General features: G+C 37.8%; 1 protein-coding gene across 2 annotated transcripts in view; it reads left to right on the forward strand.

Moving 5' to 3' along the window:
- Positions 1–16,957, forward strand: part of LOC140137563 (hamartin-like) — a 37,724-nt gene extending 20,767 nt beyond the window's left edge. Inside the window, exons 10-19 of one of the 2 annotated variants that reach the window (XM_072159278.1) lie at positions 640–1,486; positions 2,264–2,310; positions 6,803–6,936; positions 8,186–8,349; positions 9,395–9,491; positions 11,762–11,857; positions 12,402–12,543; positions 13,465–13,553; positions 14,763–14,831; positions 15,592–16,957. In XM_072159278.1, the coding sequence (XP_072015379.1) occupies positions 640–1,486; positions 2,264–2,310; positions 6,803–6,936; positions 8,186–8,349; positions 9,395–9,491; positions 11,762–11,857; positions 12,402–12,543; positions 13,465–13,553; positions 14,763–14,831; positions 15,592–16,356 (2,450 nt within the window). In that variant the 3' untranslated portion in view covers positions 16,357–16,957. The remainder of the gene's footprint in view (positions 1–639; positions 1,487–2,263; positions 2,311–6,802; positions 6,937–8,185; positions 8,350–9,394; positions 9,492–11,761; positions 11,858–12,401; positions 12,544–13,464; positions 13,554–14,762; positions 14,832–15,591) is intronic. The other variant, XM_072159277.1, reaches the window with a different exon arrangement.
- The last annotated feature ends 1,745 nt before the right edge of the window (positions 16,958–18,702 follow it).

Here is an 18,702-nt window from a genome sequence, read left to right on the forward strand (position 1 = left end):
AATCCTGTATTAGCTATAAAACGCCTTAGAGGTGGCGTGAACCCAAGACTATTTTTATTGTGGGAGAAGTTTCTGAATGATTCATTACCGAAATAAGTGTTCTTGCAGCTGCTAAAAAGTGATTTCTGGTAACTCAATATTTATGCATCCATTCATTGATTCTTTTGAAGGAGAAAAGGTTGCATACAGTGAAGCTGTGGTGGGGTAATTTAAGTCCAGTATATACAAAGATATATTGTTCATTGTGTAAAAATTGGAAGATTGTATATTTTTACATACCACTGATGCTAATCCATTCAATTTTCAATAGAGTATTATAAAGCACCCAAGCTTACACAAAAGATTTTCTAAATCTTGCTCACCTATTTTCAATAAAGAAGGAGGTTGAATCCCACAAGTGACCAAATTCTCAGCATGTGATGCCCTTCTTTTGAAGAAGAAAATGTTACATACGGTGAAGTTGTGGTGGGGTAATTTAAGTCCAGTATATACGAACATGAATTGTTCATTGTGTAAAAATTAGAAGCTTGTATATTTTTACATACCACTGATGCTAATCCATTCAATTTTCAATAGAGTAAAGCACTTAAGCTTACACAAATGAATTTCTAAATCTTGCTCACCTTCTCTTAAATCCAGCAGAAGATGGTATCAATGAAGAGGTCCTGTCCCTCGTCGGGAGCCCTTTCCCCGATTCTGGTTTCGACCAACTCGCCAAAGATGCCAGCAGCAATGGTGATGCCAAACAGCCCTTAACGCTCCAGCATTCTTGGCCTGGGGTCACCAGCACTCCTGAAAACGAACAACACACTGTACAAACCACACAGCCAATGTCCCGTAGTGTTGACAGGCGACGAGACTGTGTATTCTCACTGGCCAACTTAGAAGCTAGCGATAAGAACTCTCTGCTATCATCATACGACGGACCAATTGCGAATATCTTGGCCAATGAAAGCACCGAAAGTACAAGTAGTGGAGGTTCTATGGATAAACCACCGAGAGACGAAAGATCAGCTAGCGCGTCCACATCGGGCGTGCACAGTATAGCTAGTTCGTCATCAAAGAATCAAGGTAACAATGTGCTGTCTAGCGAACACTCGCAGAGTTTTCGACCGATTCATGACCGATCACTAGAATCTCCGTTTACTATGGTGAGCACTCGAAGTACAATGTCTGACCAAAGTTTTACCGCGTCCGGACAAATGAGCGATGCGTCTCTTCCAATGCCTTACATGCATCTGTACCACGACATCTTACCGGGATGCCAAAAAACAGTATCCGCCCCTGGCATGGGGCAATCGCCAGGCGTGTCTTCCTTGCACTCGTTTGGGACACCTGTGTCTCAGACTAAGAGGGATTCCCTCCTGTTTTCACTGAGTGCAGATAGCAGTAGTAGCATGCCGTTCTATGCACTGTTGTCACCGTCTGAAATACTAGATAGACATATAGAACTTGGGGGCGCTGTGCATTCAAAAGTACTAAGCAGGTAAGCCATTTCATATTAATGTTAATCATACATATTTAAAGAGCTTTGTTTAATAGGTGACTGCGAAAAAAACCTGTTCTATGAGCGGGCGGACCTTCTGCCCCAAGTGACCAAATTCTCAAATTATGATGACCTGTGATTTTTCGGTGTTTTCATGCTTTGTTTTAAAGTACTAGGCATGAAGTCCACTTTATAGCTGATAGTAACACACCAGTGGGGCAGGAAAATCAATATTGAGTGGATGATTTGATAATGTTTCATCAACACAGCATAATAAATGGGATAGCATTTCAGCATGTCAATATTAAAGTTGCAATTTGTTTTCTATCCAGCTTGGTATTTATCAAATAAGTGTCTTATCTAATTGCGTGCCCTGTCCCACCCAGCTCTAATTAGTGGTATAAATCTGTATGTTGTACCGTCTGTATCCCATGAACACTACCTGGTTACAAGAAGACATTATTATGATTTGTTGAGCCAATCAGCAACATTATAGTGGAGAGGATTGTGATTAAATATTTAGTAGCTGTATTTTAAATGGGCACTTGGATGAGTGTATCATGTAATTAACCAATCATAAATGCTGTAAGAAAGGCAGTAGTTCTCAGGAAGTCAAGCATAGTAACCAGGGGAGGGGAGTATGAAGTACATCTGTATTTGAGTAGGGATGTGTATGTCAGGTTACTTCCCCCACGCTCCCCTCCCCTCCCAAACCAGTTGGAAATAGGTGATAATAATGATAGCGATGCATTTATTCTTGTTATTTTCTCTTCTTAGGCTGCCATTAACAAGTCAGGACTCTGTAGACTGGACTCATTTTGGAGGTAAGTGTTGCATCGTGTGTAGGTTACTATAAACAGGGTTGTCAAAATTTTTCAGCCAAAATGGCGGGTCAAATAATTTTAAAAAAAAGGTTTTTTTCTTAACCATTAGTTTCTATGGGACAAGAAATTGTCAAAAGTCTTGAGGAGAAACTTCAAAAGTCGCCCATTGAGCTACCAAATCACAAATTTGGCAACCGTGACAAATACAAACCAACATTGATCAAAATGAGAAGGGCTCATACTGAAATGACAAATACAAAAAAAAGTGCCTGGAATACCCACGCCTTCATGGGTTGATATTCCTGGCATGGGTATCCTGGGTGATCATAATCCAATCCATTGTTAAGAGACAGACAGGTGCAAGGAATCGCAAGCTGTCTAGCAAAGTGGGAAGATTTAGGCCTCTGTCCTGTGTCAGGGTTTTCAGTGAGAGAAATAGTTCACATGACCCTGATTCCAGCCAAACACAGGACTGTAAAACAACACTTGCCTGTTTTAGCAGATAAACCCAATGGAATAAAAGGTCAATTTTGATTTTAAAAAACAAACAAACATGATTTAACATGCATTTTACAATACCAGTCGCAAAAGTATTGACTAAACTAATTACTTTTAATTTTGATAATTAATTACAAAGGAAATCAAATAGGATATATAGTTGTTGAAACAGTACTGTTAAACTAGGTTCCAAGCCACCTTAGATGTTCGGCAAAGGGTTAAGGAGCATTGGACCTGGGACCAGTATTTGAAATAGGGAATGGAATTAAAATAAGTATCATTGAGCTCAACAATGGGCTATTCCAGATGAAATCCATACACCCTCTATGGAAGACAAGACCTTAAATCTTCCACACATGGAGTGTGAATCTCAAATGATGGAGGTTACCGGAATGGGTGAAATTGAATCCATTTGAAATCTACAAGTACACACCCTGTATGGAAGATTAATATAGGTTACTTCAAATGGAACTGGAATTAATTATACCTAGTAATACATTTCTTATGCCCAATGCCTCACAGGGCCATATATGTTTTCGAGTGCTTGGGGCAAGTTAACAGAACGTGCACCAGGTGAGCTGGGTGATTGTAAAGGCCAGTATATAATAGTCTGATGTGTTTCCTGGCGTTCTTCCTTTGCGACAGATGTCATGTTTTCCATTTTCCGCAGTGATTGACAGTTCTCGGCAGCGATTTGTTTGACTCATGATTAGCTTTATTCCGGGCATGATTCTTGTTCTCCATGTTTTCTGCAGCGAAAGATGCTGCTGCACATTTTTGTGTCACTGTGGAAAATTTGTCGCTGCGTCTTTTGCAAGGGGAAAATCCAAGTAAGATGTCAAACTATATCTCTGCCTTTATGTGTGTCTGCAATGGCTGCCAAAAAGTAATGTCAAGCCTAGAAATTGTCATTCAATTAAGTCAAGAATATGTTCTAAATCTTCAGATTTTTGGAGCTTATTGGATGAGATTTTGGACGATCAGGACTGAATGAATACCTGTAGATACATCTGAGCAAACCAAGCCAAAAGAGAAAATTTTGAAAATTGGCTTATTATCATAATCCACTTGCATAGAAAATTAAGTGTGCTAATGTCAAAATCCATAGATACATAGCAAACTTGAGCAAGTTACGAGCTTTTACAATATTAATTTTCGCATTTCAATTTCAAAATTGCTGCCATTGGCTTGGTTGGGTTGTTCAGATATCATGTGGTTAGATGGTATAACCAGTGAACAGGCCCTAGTTTAAAACCGGGATGAAAAATATGTCATTTACCTGGCTATCAACTGATATTGATGTGTGGCAAAAGTTGAAATATGTTCTAAGCTAGTATAGCTAACGTCATGTTTCAAACACTAAATCAAAAAAAAAAGTGGTTTCAACATCCTTATTCTTGACATCAGTGATTTTAAAATTGTTTTACGGACCCAATAATTTGGGAATCTTCTTGGAACTCGATATCCTGAGACTTGACATCATGGGATACAAAGTGATCAACAGCAAAAGGCAGCTATTGTAGATTTGTTGTGTTCATAGCATCTTGCAATAGCTGCCTTTAGCTAATTAATAATTTTCAAAAGGCGGCTGTTGCAGATGTGATGTGATCATAACATTTTGCAGCGATTTGTAACCCAAATAGCCCAAGTTACCAACATTTCATGGAATATATATATACCCACCTCCTGCAATTCACTCCTGATGTTAATGGCTTCAGAATATTAGCAATCAAAGGATTAATATTCTACATCTGTATTTAACCTATATAAATCAACCAGTTCATTGATTAATCAATTAATCAACCAATCAAGCACTATATATCAATCAAGCCGTATATTTATCAAGCAATATATTTATCAATCCATAAATCAGCTAGTCATTCATATGAGTAATTGATATGACAGTCAGTTTATCAATTAATCCATTGATCAAACACTCATTTGATCAAATCAATCAATCAATCAAATATTTGATAAGTGAATCAATAAATCAATCAAACTGACGCGAGCTTCCTGTTAATGAGCGACATACACAGAGTTTTGCGTGTCCTTCAAGGGCGCCGATCTGCGCCGACCAACGTTTTGACGCGTAATCGGCCAATCAGATTATCGGTCTGTTGCTATGATTGTCAGACGATTGATTCAGCCAATCAGAACCCCACTTCCGTGTTTATGCTCTGCACGCTCTCAAAATGTAAACAAGTGCCGTTCTTCTTTGGCAGAAACTGTAATAATGTAAAAATATGCATAAACACACACAATCTTTAGTATCTGTATCATTTCAGCTTCACAAAGGATTTGCCAATAATTTTGAAAGTAAAAAACAAAAACTAGTGGTGTTTGGGTATCTATCACGCTTCTCATCAAAAAATCATGCCATTCCATCCATTGGGCTATTCCATTTATAATCCACACTACCCCTGTGGAAGATTTTGGAAATATGTTCCACAGAAGGAGTATGAATTTCAAATGGAATTTGCACAATAGGCAGCTCCATTTGATTTTCATACATCTTCTGAGAAAGATTCAACCTGAATCTTCCACAGAGGGAGGGTGAGTTTTAAATGGAACTGTCTAATGTGTTCATTCCATTTGAAATGCATACCACCCCCCTATGGAAGATATTTCCAGAATCTTCGACAGGGGTAGAGTGGGTTTTAAATGGAATAGTCCATTCCTTGTCATCCCAGGTGGAGTTTGAACAAAATTTGGTCCCTCAAAATGTTACTACTAACTGTCATTTTATCAGCTTTGAATTTTTCCAGTCGGAATCAGTGCTGTGATATTGACATGATGCGATGGCATGCAGGTTCATTTATAATGAACATTAATTTTTTGAAACTTGCACTGAAACTTGATTGAATAACTGACAGCATGATGTAATCTGTTTGGCACTGGCCCTATTGTGATGTACTGATAAATAACACAATATTTACAAAGCAATGATTGTATTGCTTTTTACGAAAATCAGTCCCTTTCATTATGACATAGCTGAATTTAAACTCGATTGCTTTACCAGATCCCTTGTGTTCACAGCTTTTTGCGCATGTTCTTTACGTACCTTCTTTTCGAGCTTGTTCAAGCTGATGGATCGATCCATACATACCCATTGTATTTGTGATAGCAACATCACTTTTCCCAATTTGAACAATTTAAGCTAGTGAGGGATACAGTGACATATCTCGCTTTTGAAAGGCAACAAATCTCTATCACAAAGCTATCGAGCGTAACTTCAGCTCCATTGTTCATTTGTGTATGTGAGTGTGGAATATCCCATGTCATACAACCATAACATAAATTTGAGTTGGCGTAATAAAATGGAACCATTTATGATAACCTGGATTTCATCAGTATGAATAAAAAACAGCAATACGCTGTTGGAAGAGGCTAGATCAGTTGATGTCATGTGGTGTTATAATCAAAGACAGAATTAAACAGTTTGCATCTGACGTCACTGTCAATCAAACTATCCAAGACCCTTGATTGGTTAGTAGCTCGTAAAAGGAAGGTTGATTCATCTGGTGCCAATCGGAGAAAAGGAATCGCAGAAAATTGTGACAAATGATGGTACTTTTACAAGGCAAAAGGCAACTTTTCTAGGCATTGTTGACATGGTGCCTTCAGCAAAGAAAGTATCCTACTACTAATTAAGACTTTGAGACGGTTTGTATATTTGAAGGTGCAAAATTAACCATAAGGCATGCTGTTTTACCACCGCGTTCATGAACTCGATCATCACAACACTCGTAAACAAACCGTGCCCGAGTTTGATTGATAGATGACGTCAGACACAAACTAGTCTTTTTAATTCTGTCTTTAATTATAGATGGAGGGGGTTACTAGATGGCACAGAAGGGACAGAAACTTTGTGTATTTTGGGGGTATTGACATTTCTTAAATATTTCTTAAAATGTTGTTGTTTATTTTATTTGAGGAGGAGACATCATTACATGCAGTAATAAGTGATAATTATCTCAACAATGTCTGCTTGCAGGTGATCCACCAGCTGATGAGATCAATATTCTTAGGGATCAGCTAGTGTTGCTTCACACACAGTTACTCTATGAACGACATAAGAGAGAAGTACATGCTGAGAGGAATAGAAGACTACTGGGAAAGACACATAAGGTAGGAATTGGTTCATACTTTGCACTTGCTGCCTTGGTATGCCATGTTAATCACTTGAAAAAAACCAGGTCGTGCCTGGGTCACGCTATGCTACATGACTTGTTCAACGGACGAGGTGCTGATATTTTGTAATGCGAGCCAATTAGGTGATCATATTTTGCACATTTTCATATTTGCACAGTTTACGCACTGCATCGGCAAAAAGGTCTGAAGGAACTCTGATGAAGGGTTTAAGTAAATCCAATGCATTGTTTGTGGATATGGCACACATATTGTAGCTAAACCACAACTTAATCACACTGCCTTTTTACTCAGAGGCATGTATTTTTGAATCAGCCTTCTCTGTAAGATCTTAAGTAAACAACAAAGCAGCTATGGCAAAGTTAAACGGTCAGCTGTTTGAACAAAACTTGTTTCATTACAGAGGGAGGAGTTAAAATGGTGATTGTTTGTGATTATGTTTGTTCTTTGCAGTCTTATGAAACATTCCAGTTTCGTTAGAGAGCATGGTGTTAGCACGCCACCCATCCACTCATCAGTTTGGACGGGCAGTTTGCTCCTGGGACTGGCAGATGCTAAAGTCTAAAAATAATGCTTGAATAATGCTGTGAGCTCAAAACAAGTCCAGAAAGTGCGGAGGTCTGGGTTATGTTTTCCGGGTAAAAGTTTTTGAGTTTTGGTAAAATAACAGGCAAATCCTAGCTACAGAGTGAGGGGTAGTTTCGTAACCAGAGGGAGGGTGAAGTGTCAGTACAGAGGGATGGCGTAGTTTCATTACAGAGGGAGGGGCAGTTTTATTACAGAGGAGAGTTTCATTTATATACTTCTAAGTACAATCATTATTGGTTGTTTTTTGTCTCGTTTGGTTTTGTTTGTCTGCTCCAGGTTACTTTTGTACTCTTTTGCTGACACTTCTGTGGGCTCTAAAATTGGCAATTTTTAGCCATCGAACTTTGCCCGTTTTTGTCCCTACATTGGTTGTTTGGTTTACCGAGTCTGTTTTATTTATGTGCACAGTGATTTTCATCATTGATTCTTGTTGTTTTTGCAGGTTTAGCACTTTTGTGAGCCTTGGAACTGGTAATTTTTGGCTATCGAACTTTACCTACTTCTAATGCCTACATTTGCTGTTTTTGCCCCCCCTGCATATTGTCTAGTCTGTATTTTACTTGTTTCCCCACATCAAGTTGGTGTACCTGCTTGTTTTTTCCCTACAATTATTAATCTAAACAAACATCCTTCTTTTCAGGCCAAAGCCTATGAGGAGTTAAATCGCAGTATGAGGGATCAACTAGAAATCCAGAATAAGGAGATGAACCAGATCACTGCCACACTTAAATTACTACAACAACAGAATAGACAACTACAGGAAGATATTGCCAGTAAGGACAGGGAACAGCATACTCTATGGCAGTAAGTGGCATTTGTTTGCTCACAGATTTCCCAATTCATTGTTTCTGCCGTAGCATGTCCTAGAACATGCTTTTAAAGCAACCTTAGTTATACTGTCATCAATGGGGATAATCAAAAAGAAGTTTGAAGCTGTCAGAATGTTCTACAGCAGAGAAGATATCTTACCCAGTTACCTTTCCCAGAATCCTTTGCAACATGATGCATCACCTCATTACATCAAATGACACTCCTATTATTATGTACAGGTTCCTTTTGTTTTCATGGTGAGAATAGACTGGCTAAACATGGGTCTATAGTAAACAAATAAACATTTTGCAAGATTTGGATGTGTTCTGCTCATTGAGGTACTTTTTGTCTTTATTGTCCCATATTGCACTAGATAGCAAATACAGCGATGGAAGAAATGCATTGTGGGAAGTGTAAGATATCTTCTCTGATTCTACAGTAAGAATTTCATTTGAATAAACACAGCATGACAAACGCCCACGTACACTGCGTGAGGCAGAAGTGAATCCAACTCACTCCTGATTGATTGGTATTTCTAATAAGGCCAAAAAAAAATAATGGTTTGTCTCAAAGCTCACGAGTTTTTTGAAAACAAATGCCAAATGCTATTTTTTTTTTTTTTTTTTTCCCCGTCTTTTTTCATGGTATTTGGAGAAAAAAATCTGAATTTCGCCGAATTTTTCTGGAAAAACTATAAAAAAAATTAAAAAAATGAAATTAAAAAAATTATGCATTTCTTTTTTTCCAAATCTCACGATTTTACAAATGCGCGCGCGAGCTTTGAGACAAACCCTTTTTTTTTTTTGGCCTAATGTCTTTTGATTGGTTTGAGTAGTGTTTTTGCCCCGTCCATGTTTTGTCCTTTGCAATACGATACCGTACTGCTTTGTTCATGCAAATGAAATTCTTACTCCAGCGCCTTAGGTTTCTTGTCATTTTAAACAATGACAATATGATCCCTCACAACCTGTTCCTCTGCAGCATCAAACCATGCACTTCATTGGTATTTTTCTGTCCTGTGTGTGCTAACCATTTGTAGGAAACTTCACACTGAGAATGAGACGGTGAAAGAAGCCAATCAAGAACTTCAGAAACTCCTGGTGGAACACAGAAATGAAGTTGACTTAGCAAGAAAGGTAGGAAAAATGAACATGTTGAGTAAACATATTGTCAACCTGTGTTAATTGCATAACATTAACACTGTTAAAACAAGTATCATAGAAATATCTATTCACCATACTTTAGATATGAATTTTATTATTGATTCTGAATTATGATTGGTCAAGAGATGGCAAAAATCAATTTGGCTAAGAAATGAGTTAAGGTTTTACCGTCGTTACTAAACCTATCGACGAAATTTTTTTAAATTGACATATTTTGTACATTAATATGTATAGATAATAAATCAGGAAAAAAAACACGGGGTGCCGGACCTCACTTTTGAGCTACAATCGTTTTAAAAGAGGTGTACATTTCCAAAAATCTCTGTACACTTCAATGGAAAAATCAGCAATTTGTCCAAAATATACCACCTTTTGCGTTATATAAAAAAATTGTCGAGACAAATTTTTTAAAATTTTATATATGTTAGGAAAAAGAAAAAGCTCTGTAAAATCGCGCAAAAAAAATTGGGGGTACCGGACCTTGTTTTCGCGTAAATTGACCAAAATAGGTCAAAAAAGCATTTTTTCTGCGACACCATGCGTAGTTAATTGCGTAGATGGATATTTTGAAAGTGCGTATCAACGCGCTGGTATACAAGCGATCTGATGCGCCGATCAGCGTTCGCTTACGATATGGCCACAAAAAAGAAATTGTCTGTTTACGCAGGAAAGTTTTCAAAAGTTACCTAAGATACTTCTTAGGCTAAGAAGTGTCCATATTAAATAGGAACAATTATAATGATGTCGACTATAAAAGACTTAATGAAGCCTTAAAATTCTTAGCCTAATTCTAATTTGGTGTATTTTGGTCACAAACGGGTGTAAGAAAGACTCCCATTCTGCAAAGATATTGGGCCAAAGAGTTATCAAGTTACATAAAGTGATTAATTTTCAGCTTTATGTTCACCTGACTCGAATGACCAAAAGAGGATTTATTAAACATGTTAAGCGTAAGCGTTTGACACATGGGCGGAAGTGTTTGACTATAATAGGCCTACCGTGAGGCATAGGCCTACTTAGCATGCTTAGTACCGAGAGGAAAACTTTTTTGGTCACGAAACTATAGTCCTACGGAATTATCTTGAGGTGGATTCATTATCATCAATGGTTGCAGTTCAATTAAAGCGAAGTTAAACACTGGGTTTCCTATAGCTGTAGAAAAACGTTTGGCCAATTATGATATCATTTTTGTACATTTAGGCCCATGACCCTTCTTTTTTTTTTTTTTTAACTGAATAGTTTTGATGATGTTGTCTGTATCGCATGCATTATGAATTCAATGTATGTAGTAGGTTTTTACCCAATAACACAAAATGCTTTAAACATTTAAATGTTGGATTATAAACTTTTATTAAAACATTTTTAAAATAACAATAAAAACATTCAACACTTGCTGCAAAACATATTCTAAGTTGGTACAATGTTGCCAAAATAATATGTCTACAATAACATTTTTACAACATGTTTTAAATTTTGTTGTAGTGTGTTTCATTATGAAACGTTCTACAAGCGTATGATAGGCCTATAATATAGAGTGCTTACCCAACATTTAGGCCAAAATATTATTAAAACGTATTAACCAATTTAACCAACACTCGTTTAGGCCTAATGTTAAAACAAAACCACCCTAATTCTGTGTGGGTAGGCCTATAACTTCATACCATCTATTGGACACTACTGTCGTAGGCCTACTTTGGGGAGGGGGTCTAGGTCCGTTATCAGTGGAAGCACGTTGGCATTTGGTTTGTACATGTTGTATTTAATTATTAGAAGCGGCCACTTTTTTTTGCGCTCAGCAAACATTGTTTTCTTTATTTTGTGGTCCTAGTTATCGCCGGTGCGTAAAAATAGCATTGACACGCACAACACGCATCGTTCTCTGCGATGTCCATAACGCCGAAGCACGACGCGAACGCATGCATTGAAAACAGGCGCAATAGTCAAGTCAAATCGGGTGACGACGGTAAAACCTTAAGGTGATGATACATAAGTAAGTAAAATACAAATACATGACGCTGATTTTGATGCATGTAGTTCTTAGGTATGAGAGCAAACGGGCCACATTTTCCAAATGGGCCACAATTTCTAAATGGGCCACAATTCACTGCCTAAATGTGGAACGAAATAGTGCTACTGTTTTAAAATATGTGTAATTTCCCCTGCAGATCACAGAGTACAACTTTGAAGTCATATTATAAATTTCTTATGATAGTGTTCTTTTCCATGTACCTATTTTCTTGCAGGATTGCCAGCATGCTAATGCTGAGCTGTTTTCTGCCAAGAAAGAACTAGATAATGTTCAACATGATGTATCTACCAATAGACACCTTAAAGATGAGGTAATTGGGCTGTTCTAGTTGAAATCCATACACATGTGGAAGACATGACCTTAATTTTCCACACAGGGAGTGTGAATTTCAAATGGGGGTACCTGAATGGGTGACTCCATTTAAAATATACACCCCCTGTGTGATGAGGGATTAATAAGGTCATGTCTTCCATAGGCGGTGTATGAATTTCAACTGGAATAGTACATGAAACAGTTTCAAGTAAATTAATTTCAAAAGATATGTCTAATAGGATTGATGTACCCTTTCAAACCTAGGTTTGAGTAGAAAATGCTCTAAACATGTTCACGATAGATTCAACATGTATGGCAGGATGTGCCAACTAATAATCTTTCTAATGGGAATACAATTTTCGTTAAACATTAACTTAAGATTTAGATTGGTGTATTTTCATGAAAATGTTGGTGGACACGATCAGCATTATGCACCCAAAAAGGTTAAGGTAATTTCAAGGTTAAGGGTCTTTGCAAAACAGTGTAATTAGCAAAAATTTGTAAAATGCTTAAATAAGTTACCTATATTGCCTGGATTTCAGATTTCACGGCTAAATCGTGAGCTGCTGCTGATGGGGGAAGCCAACGAGAAATACCATGAACAGGTAGAGAGGCTTGCACCTAGCAATTGTGGCATGGAAAAGGATGAATTGATACTAGCTGCGACAAAGAAAGAATTAGCAGGTTAGTGGTTATGGTATAATCAAAGGAAATGTGTTGTTGTTTGAAACCATTGAGCAAGTTGCAAGGGGAGCAAGTTAGCGCAGCAGTTGTTCCCTCGCCTTGCACCACTGGGTTTAAGCCTGGGCCATGCCCAAGGACTGTATGTGCACTTGGTTTATCCTGACCTGATCCATGCTCGCTCTCGCATGTTTTCTCTGAGATCTTCGGTTTCCTTCTGCTTTCAAAATTGGTGGTTTGTTGTTTGGTTTTCAAAAACATCCTTCACCCAGTTGAATTTGGGGAACTGCACAGATAATGTTACAATCTAAGTGCAGATAGGTTTGCGCCAGGTTCAGCTGGAACCGGCCTTGGTGATGCAATTTGATTCTGATGATTCACCAGTGGCAGCGAAATTTCAGTGCTTTGAAACCTGAAAATGAGTTATATAAATCCAAAATTTATTATTTTAAGTCCCTGATTGTTGCTAAATGGTTATCAGGCCTTCTCACCTAGTTTATTTGAAGTGCCAACTGGAAAATTTTAGTGAGCTTGAAGTGCCAACATGTCAAGGGAGGTCTTTGCGAGGTATCGCGTATGCATAGCGGGTTTAGTGCAGTGGTGCTTTATCGGGGGTCCCGGAAGCTCCTGGATTGTAAGGTTTTTAAAGGCTCATCAGATTGTGTATTTTCAATGCATTTTTGTTCAAGATTTATGTGAAAAAATTATTAAAATTACCATGCGCCACTTCGGTGCCACTTCGACTGACTCCAGGCGTGCGCTCCGCCAGTTGAGAAGGCCTGGTTTATATGGTTTGTCTTGGTCCCCAGTGGTCAGCGTATTCCTGTAAAGTGTGCTGCTGAGGTTTGTGGGTTAATGTCTGTGTGTAGCACACCGTATAAATCACTGAACTTTGTCAATTATAATATTATGATGATATTTCAGGTTGTCGAGAGAACTTGAAGACTAAGACGTTGCTGCTGGATGCAGCCAAGTGTCGTATCACAGAATTGGAGGCAACAATTACTCAAAAGGTAAAATGAAATTTAAAAAATGTAGTTATAATAGAGAAAATAACAATTGAGCTATTCCTATATATCCAAACCAGTGTATAGTGTCATATAAGGACATCATGGTTGGGGGATATTGTGAAAAATGCATTGGAACTATTTTTTGGTAACCTCTACATACAACCTAACCTAACATTTTACGCTAAGGGATGAAATCAAAACTCGACCGGTGGTCAACTTTCCATTGTTTAGAACATTAGCAACCGGATGGAACCGGCGGTTGACCGCCGGTCGAGTTTTGATTTCGTCCCTAACCCAAATGAGTGTATGCGATGTTCAGCTGTTTTTGTAAAGGCAGAGAAAGTGTAATGTTGTGTACAAAACATAGCGGTGATACCAAACGTATGACCATTAATAATAACACTAATGTGCTCTTCAAATATAAGGGCCCCTCTGCGGGTAGCACCCTATGTTCACTTGGCACCTGTTTAGGTGGGTTCATTGCATGCGAAGTAAGTAATAGCGAGTACAATGGGCAAGGACACAAAAAGTATCAATAAATGATACAGGAGGTAAAAAGTAAAACACAGATGGTATGCAGAGGGGACAAGAAACAACCAATGTAGGCACATTAGTAGGAAAAGTTTAATGGCCAAAATGACCAATTCCAAACTCCACAGATCAACCAACATGGACCGGCAAGAATCACGTAAAGAGACCACAAAAATGCACTGGATCACTGTGCACCAGGGGCCCATTTCACAAAGACTTACGACCGATCTTACGCTTGATTGAATAGATGATTACATGTGGTTGATCAATCATAAGATAGATCGGGCTATTCCATTTAAAATCCACACTACCCCTGTGGAAGAATTTGGAAATATCTTCTGCATGGGGAGTATGAATTTCAAATGGAATTAACACATTAGCAGCAACATTTAAAACACACCCTCCCTTAGTGAAAGATTCAGGTTGAATCTTTCTCAGAGGGTGTATGAAATTCAAATGGAGCTGCTAATGTGTTTCATTCCATTTGAAATTCATACTCCCTCTGTGGCAGATATTTCCAAAATCTTCGACAGAGGTAGTGTGGATTTTAAATGGAATAGCCCATTGTGAGGCTTTGTGAAATGGGGCTCTGAGCTGACAAACTAAACTTATACTTTGTTTGGTTATCTTGATCAAGGGGTTCTAATGTTATGTAAATGTGGTTTGTCTTTGACCTACTAGGATACTGCCATGACAGATCAGAAGAGATTTCTGGAGAATGTCAAGAGCCTTTCTAAGGGGAAGCTAGAGGTGAGGTTTATAAAGAGTTTGCATTAGTGTATATCTTGGTGCTATCTATATGTATAGTGATGTCAATATGTCGAAGCAGCTGTTTTGCACACACATCTATTTGGAGTCTTTAAAAATGTGTGTGTGTGTGTGTACTAGTATACATGACAGTTGGTTAACAAAGTTCTTTGTATCTGATCCAGAATGTTAACTTACTTGTGTACGTTTCAACAACATCTGTTGTCTTTATCAACACTTGATGGGTAGGGACTGCTACTGACAACCGACGCTAGAAGTAGTTCCAGCGTTGATCTTGGAGTTGCCACTTTCCAGTTGGTTTTCCTTCAAGGGATTTTTAGATCCCTGTTTCAGAAACTCATCAGATATGTGAGATAGTTGGTACTGTCCTTCATTTCTGTTCATGGTGGTGCCCCTCCTCATTCTGGATCAAATACAAAGAACTTTGTTAACCAGTTTACTAAATCGATCCTGATGAATCTCATACCAGGAAAAACTCAAAACCCTGGGACAAAACAAAAATATTGTTTGAGTATTGAGCAATGTGTGTGACAATTGATTTATTTATTCATGGTCATTCCCAAACCTCTTAATTCTTAATCAAATTATGTAATCAATGTGGAGTTCCTGTGTTAGTACCTAACTGACATACGTTATTTTCTTCTCTCTATAGCATTGGAAAGCAAGTATGCATCATTGGCAAAAGCAAACCAAATCCTGTGTTAGTAACTAATTGGCATACATTATTTTCTTCTCTCTATAGGCATTGGAAAGCAAGTATGCATCATTGGCAAAAGCAAACCAAAGATTAGAAGCCCACATCCTCAAATTGAACAAAAAGCTGAATGAAAAAAACATCCGAGAGCACCACTCACGGAGAACACACAGTAAACCCATTGACCATTCTGGAGGTCATTCTAGAGCGGATAGGCATCACCGCCATTCAAATCACCAAAGAAGAAAGAGTAACTCTGAATCGGCTGCTGGTGGTGGTAGCCATGCAAAATCAGGTGCTAGTGCACAATCTATTAAGGTGAAGTCTTCACGTGGTCAGGACGAATCTCGCGATGACAAGTCGCCAAGCAGGCGTCATAAAGAAGTGCCGTACGGAGAGGACATTGCCAAGTTGATCACCGAGGATGACGACAATAAGTCGGACCGCAGTACGCCTAGTGGTATCATCTCACAAGAGGCTAGCCCTAGACTAGGCAAGATTACTCTCTTGGAGGAGTCGAGTTTATCCAGTGATTGGGCTCATCTGAGCAGCGAATTGATCGCTGCAGGACGATCGGAAGTGCCAGACAAAACATTTGGATCACCCTCGCACTTTGTAGCGAGTCATGAGAAAAGCAGTGGTAGTCCTGTGAGGTTTAGCGAGTCATCGCTGTTCAGGCGAGTATCGCGAGATTCGGACTCGTCGAGTCCGAAGAGAGGAAGCAGTACTGATGGAATGCAGCCGTCACCTTTGTCATCGGCTGGATCAAGATCACCAAGGCGAAGTCCACGGAATTGGAAGGCTGATAAATAAGAGTGAAGTGAAGAGCTTCCATTTTTTTTCTTTGTTAGGTTTAAATATGTAACTCATATATTATCATCATTATATTGCGAAGTTAACATTTTCTATTAGGAATTATTTGCTATAATTTCTTATAAATATTTGTTGCTACATTAATTGTGACCCACCGACCATATCAAGGACACACCGCATCATCTTTCTCTTTTGGCAGAAATGTCATTTTGGTACCAAATTTTCAGAAAATATTGGGTTTTCCAGTGATAGCCGAGATTGATGGCCATTCAATGAACCACAGTCTAATGCAACAGCCATATATGAAGGCAGAATTCTTTAAACATGATTTTCTCAAAATGGTCAAAATTGAGATAATGCAGCGTTACCCTGAGCCCTCAAAATACATGTATTTAGCTTTCAAATCAATTAACCTACGATTGAAAGACAAGTGGGTCATATATCCTTTTGTTTTCTTATTGTACCATTTCTATATAAATTGAAGTCAATGACAGCCAAGCTTCATTAATTTTTTTCTTGTACCTTGATCTACCGTATCCCGGGATCCTAGTGGTTGGCTCTCAATCTGTAATAGGCAGGCCCCATAAGGCAAAAAAAAAAAAAAAAAAAAGATTGTTTGCTTTCCTCCACAACTTTTTCAGAATTGGGTTAATGTTGGTAAGTCAGGATCTTTTCAAAAATATTATTTTTAATGTCATAGCCAAAACATGACTGTATGCCTTTAATTAGCTTAAATCTGAATTTATACTCAATCGCCAAGCGATTGCGATTAAACGCTTTTGAAAAGCGATGGGCAATCGCTGAATTTTGCGATGCATCGCCCGTCGCTTTTGCATTTATACTTATCACGGCGATAGCGATTGCAGACGACAATTAAAATATTCTAAATGCCACAAAATACATTTTTAAAACATCAGTTGCTGTCAATAAATATTGCTTTGAATTAATTCATCACCAATAATTAATAATCGAGAGAGGTAAATTAATTAGCAAAATAATAGATCCAGATGGCAGTTTATGATTGGTTAACACATTCACGTGTCAAGCGATATCGCAGGGAAGTTGAGATTTCTTCAACTTGCAAAAGCGACGTCGTTTTTGCCTCTGCGATTTGAATTGATTGATCGGCTTGACGCTCTGGAAATGTTAGTAAACATTGAGCATGCGTAAATCGCTTTTCTGCAAAAGCGATTGAGTATAAATTCAGCTTAATAAATAGTTGTGAATTGGGATATTATCAGAGTTAGCCTAGTATCAAGGCAGGGATTATGCAGCTTATTGAATAAAGCTGTCTAACCACTCAATGAAATCTTGACAATAGGCTAATTCCATGCAGGCTTAGATGAAGGATAGATTCATGTACAGGTGCTGTGAAATAACCAGTTGTCCCAACTGACCAAATACCTATTTGTAGCATATTCATGCACTTTACTGTGTATTAATTGGCTGTTAGAAATTATTCGAAATTGGTGACTATTTATGAAGCACATGAATCAATGCACATTGCAATTTGCCTTTTGCGGTGCAGTATCAATGCATGTTTTACCATGTTAATAAGATTTTTTTGCAGTATATTATATATATATGGAAAAATTGAAATTACCAAGTCTGTGAGTTCTAAAATTTATCAAATTAAAAAACAAAGTGACCTAAGATTTTGCCAAATACTGGTCAGTCAGGTAAAGGGCAACATATAGCAATTGTTGGGCCTTATTGCAACCTTTATTTGAGACCAAAATAAAGTTTGTATCGTATCACAGTAAAAGTTTCTTTTTGACTCTCCAAGAACACAATTTTCTTCCATATATATAGTAATGTTGTACATCTCTGACCACAGCACAACCATGGAAGTATACAAAAGTTTGTCATTTTAACTTGTCAACAGGGAAAAATAAACTCTAGAAAATACAGAATCTGGTTCGTATAAGCAAATATAAAATAAGTTTTCAAAAATCTGTTATTTGTTATCTGTTGAAAATTATATTTTCAAACCAAGATTGAAAAAAATAATCCTTTAACACAATATTGAAATCAGAAATTCAGCATCTTGAACCAACTGCATTGTTTTGCTGTGGTCGGACACGTATTGAATCGTTTATTATAGAACATACATGTATACAACTGAAATCATTACACACATGTTTCTGCCATATGTGAATAGTTTATGAAATGTAAAAAGCAACAAAAAAATGAACAAATTTCTGTTTTGTATATGCATTGCGACTAGCATGGAAATAATACAAACTTGAAAGAATATTTAAATGTTATGTTAATCACTGAAAGGGACATTCAGAGATCTGTCAATTCCACATTATAATTAACCTTATGAGAACCACCTACCTATTG

This window comes from Amphiura filiformis, chromosome 17 (assembly GCF_039555335.1).
Source record: "Amphiura filiformis chromosome 17, Afil_fr2py, whole genome shotgun sequence".
NCBI classification, from domain to species: domain Eukaryota; kingdom Metazoa; phylum Echinodermata; class Ophiuroidea; order Amphilepidida; family Amphiuridae; genus Amphiura; species Amphiura filiformis.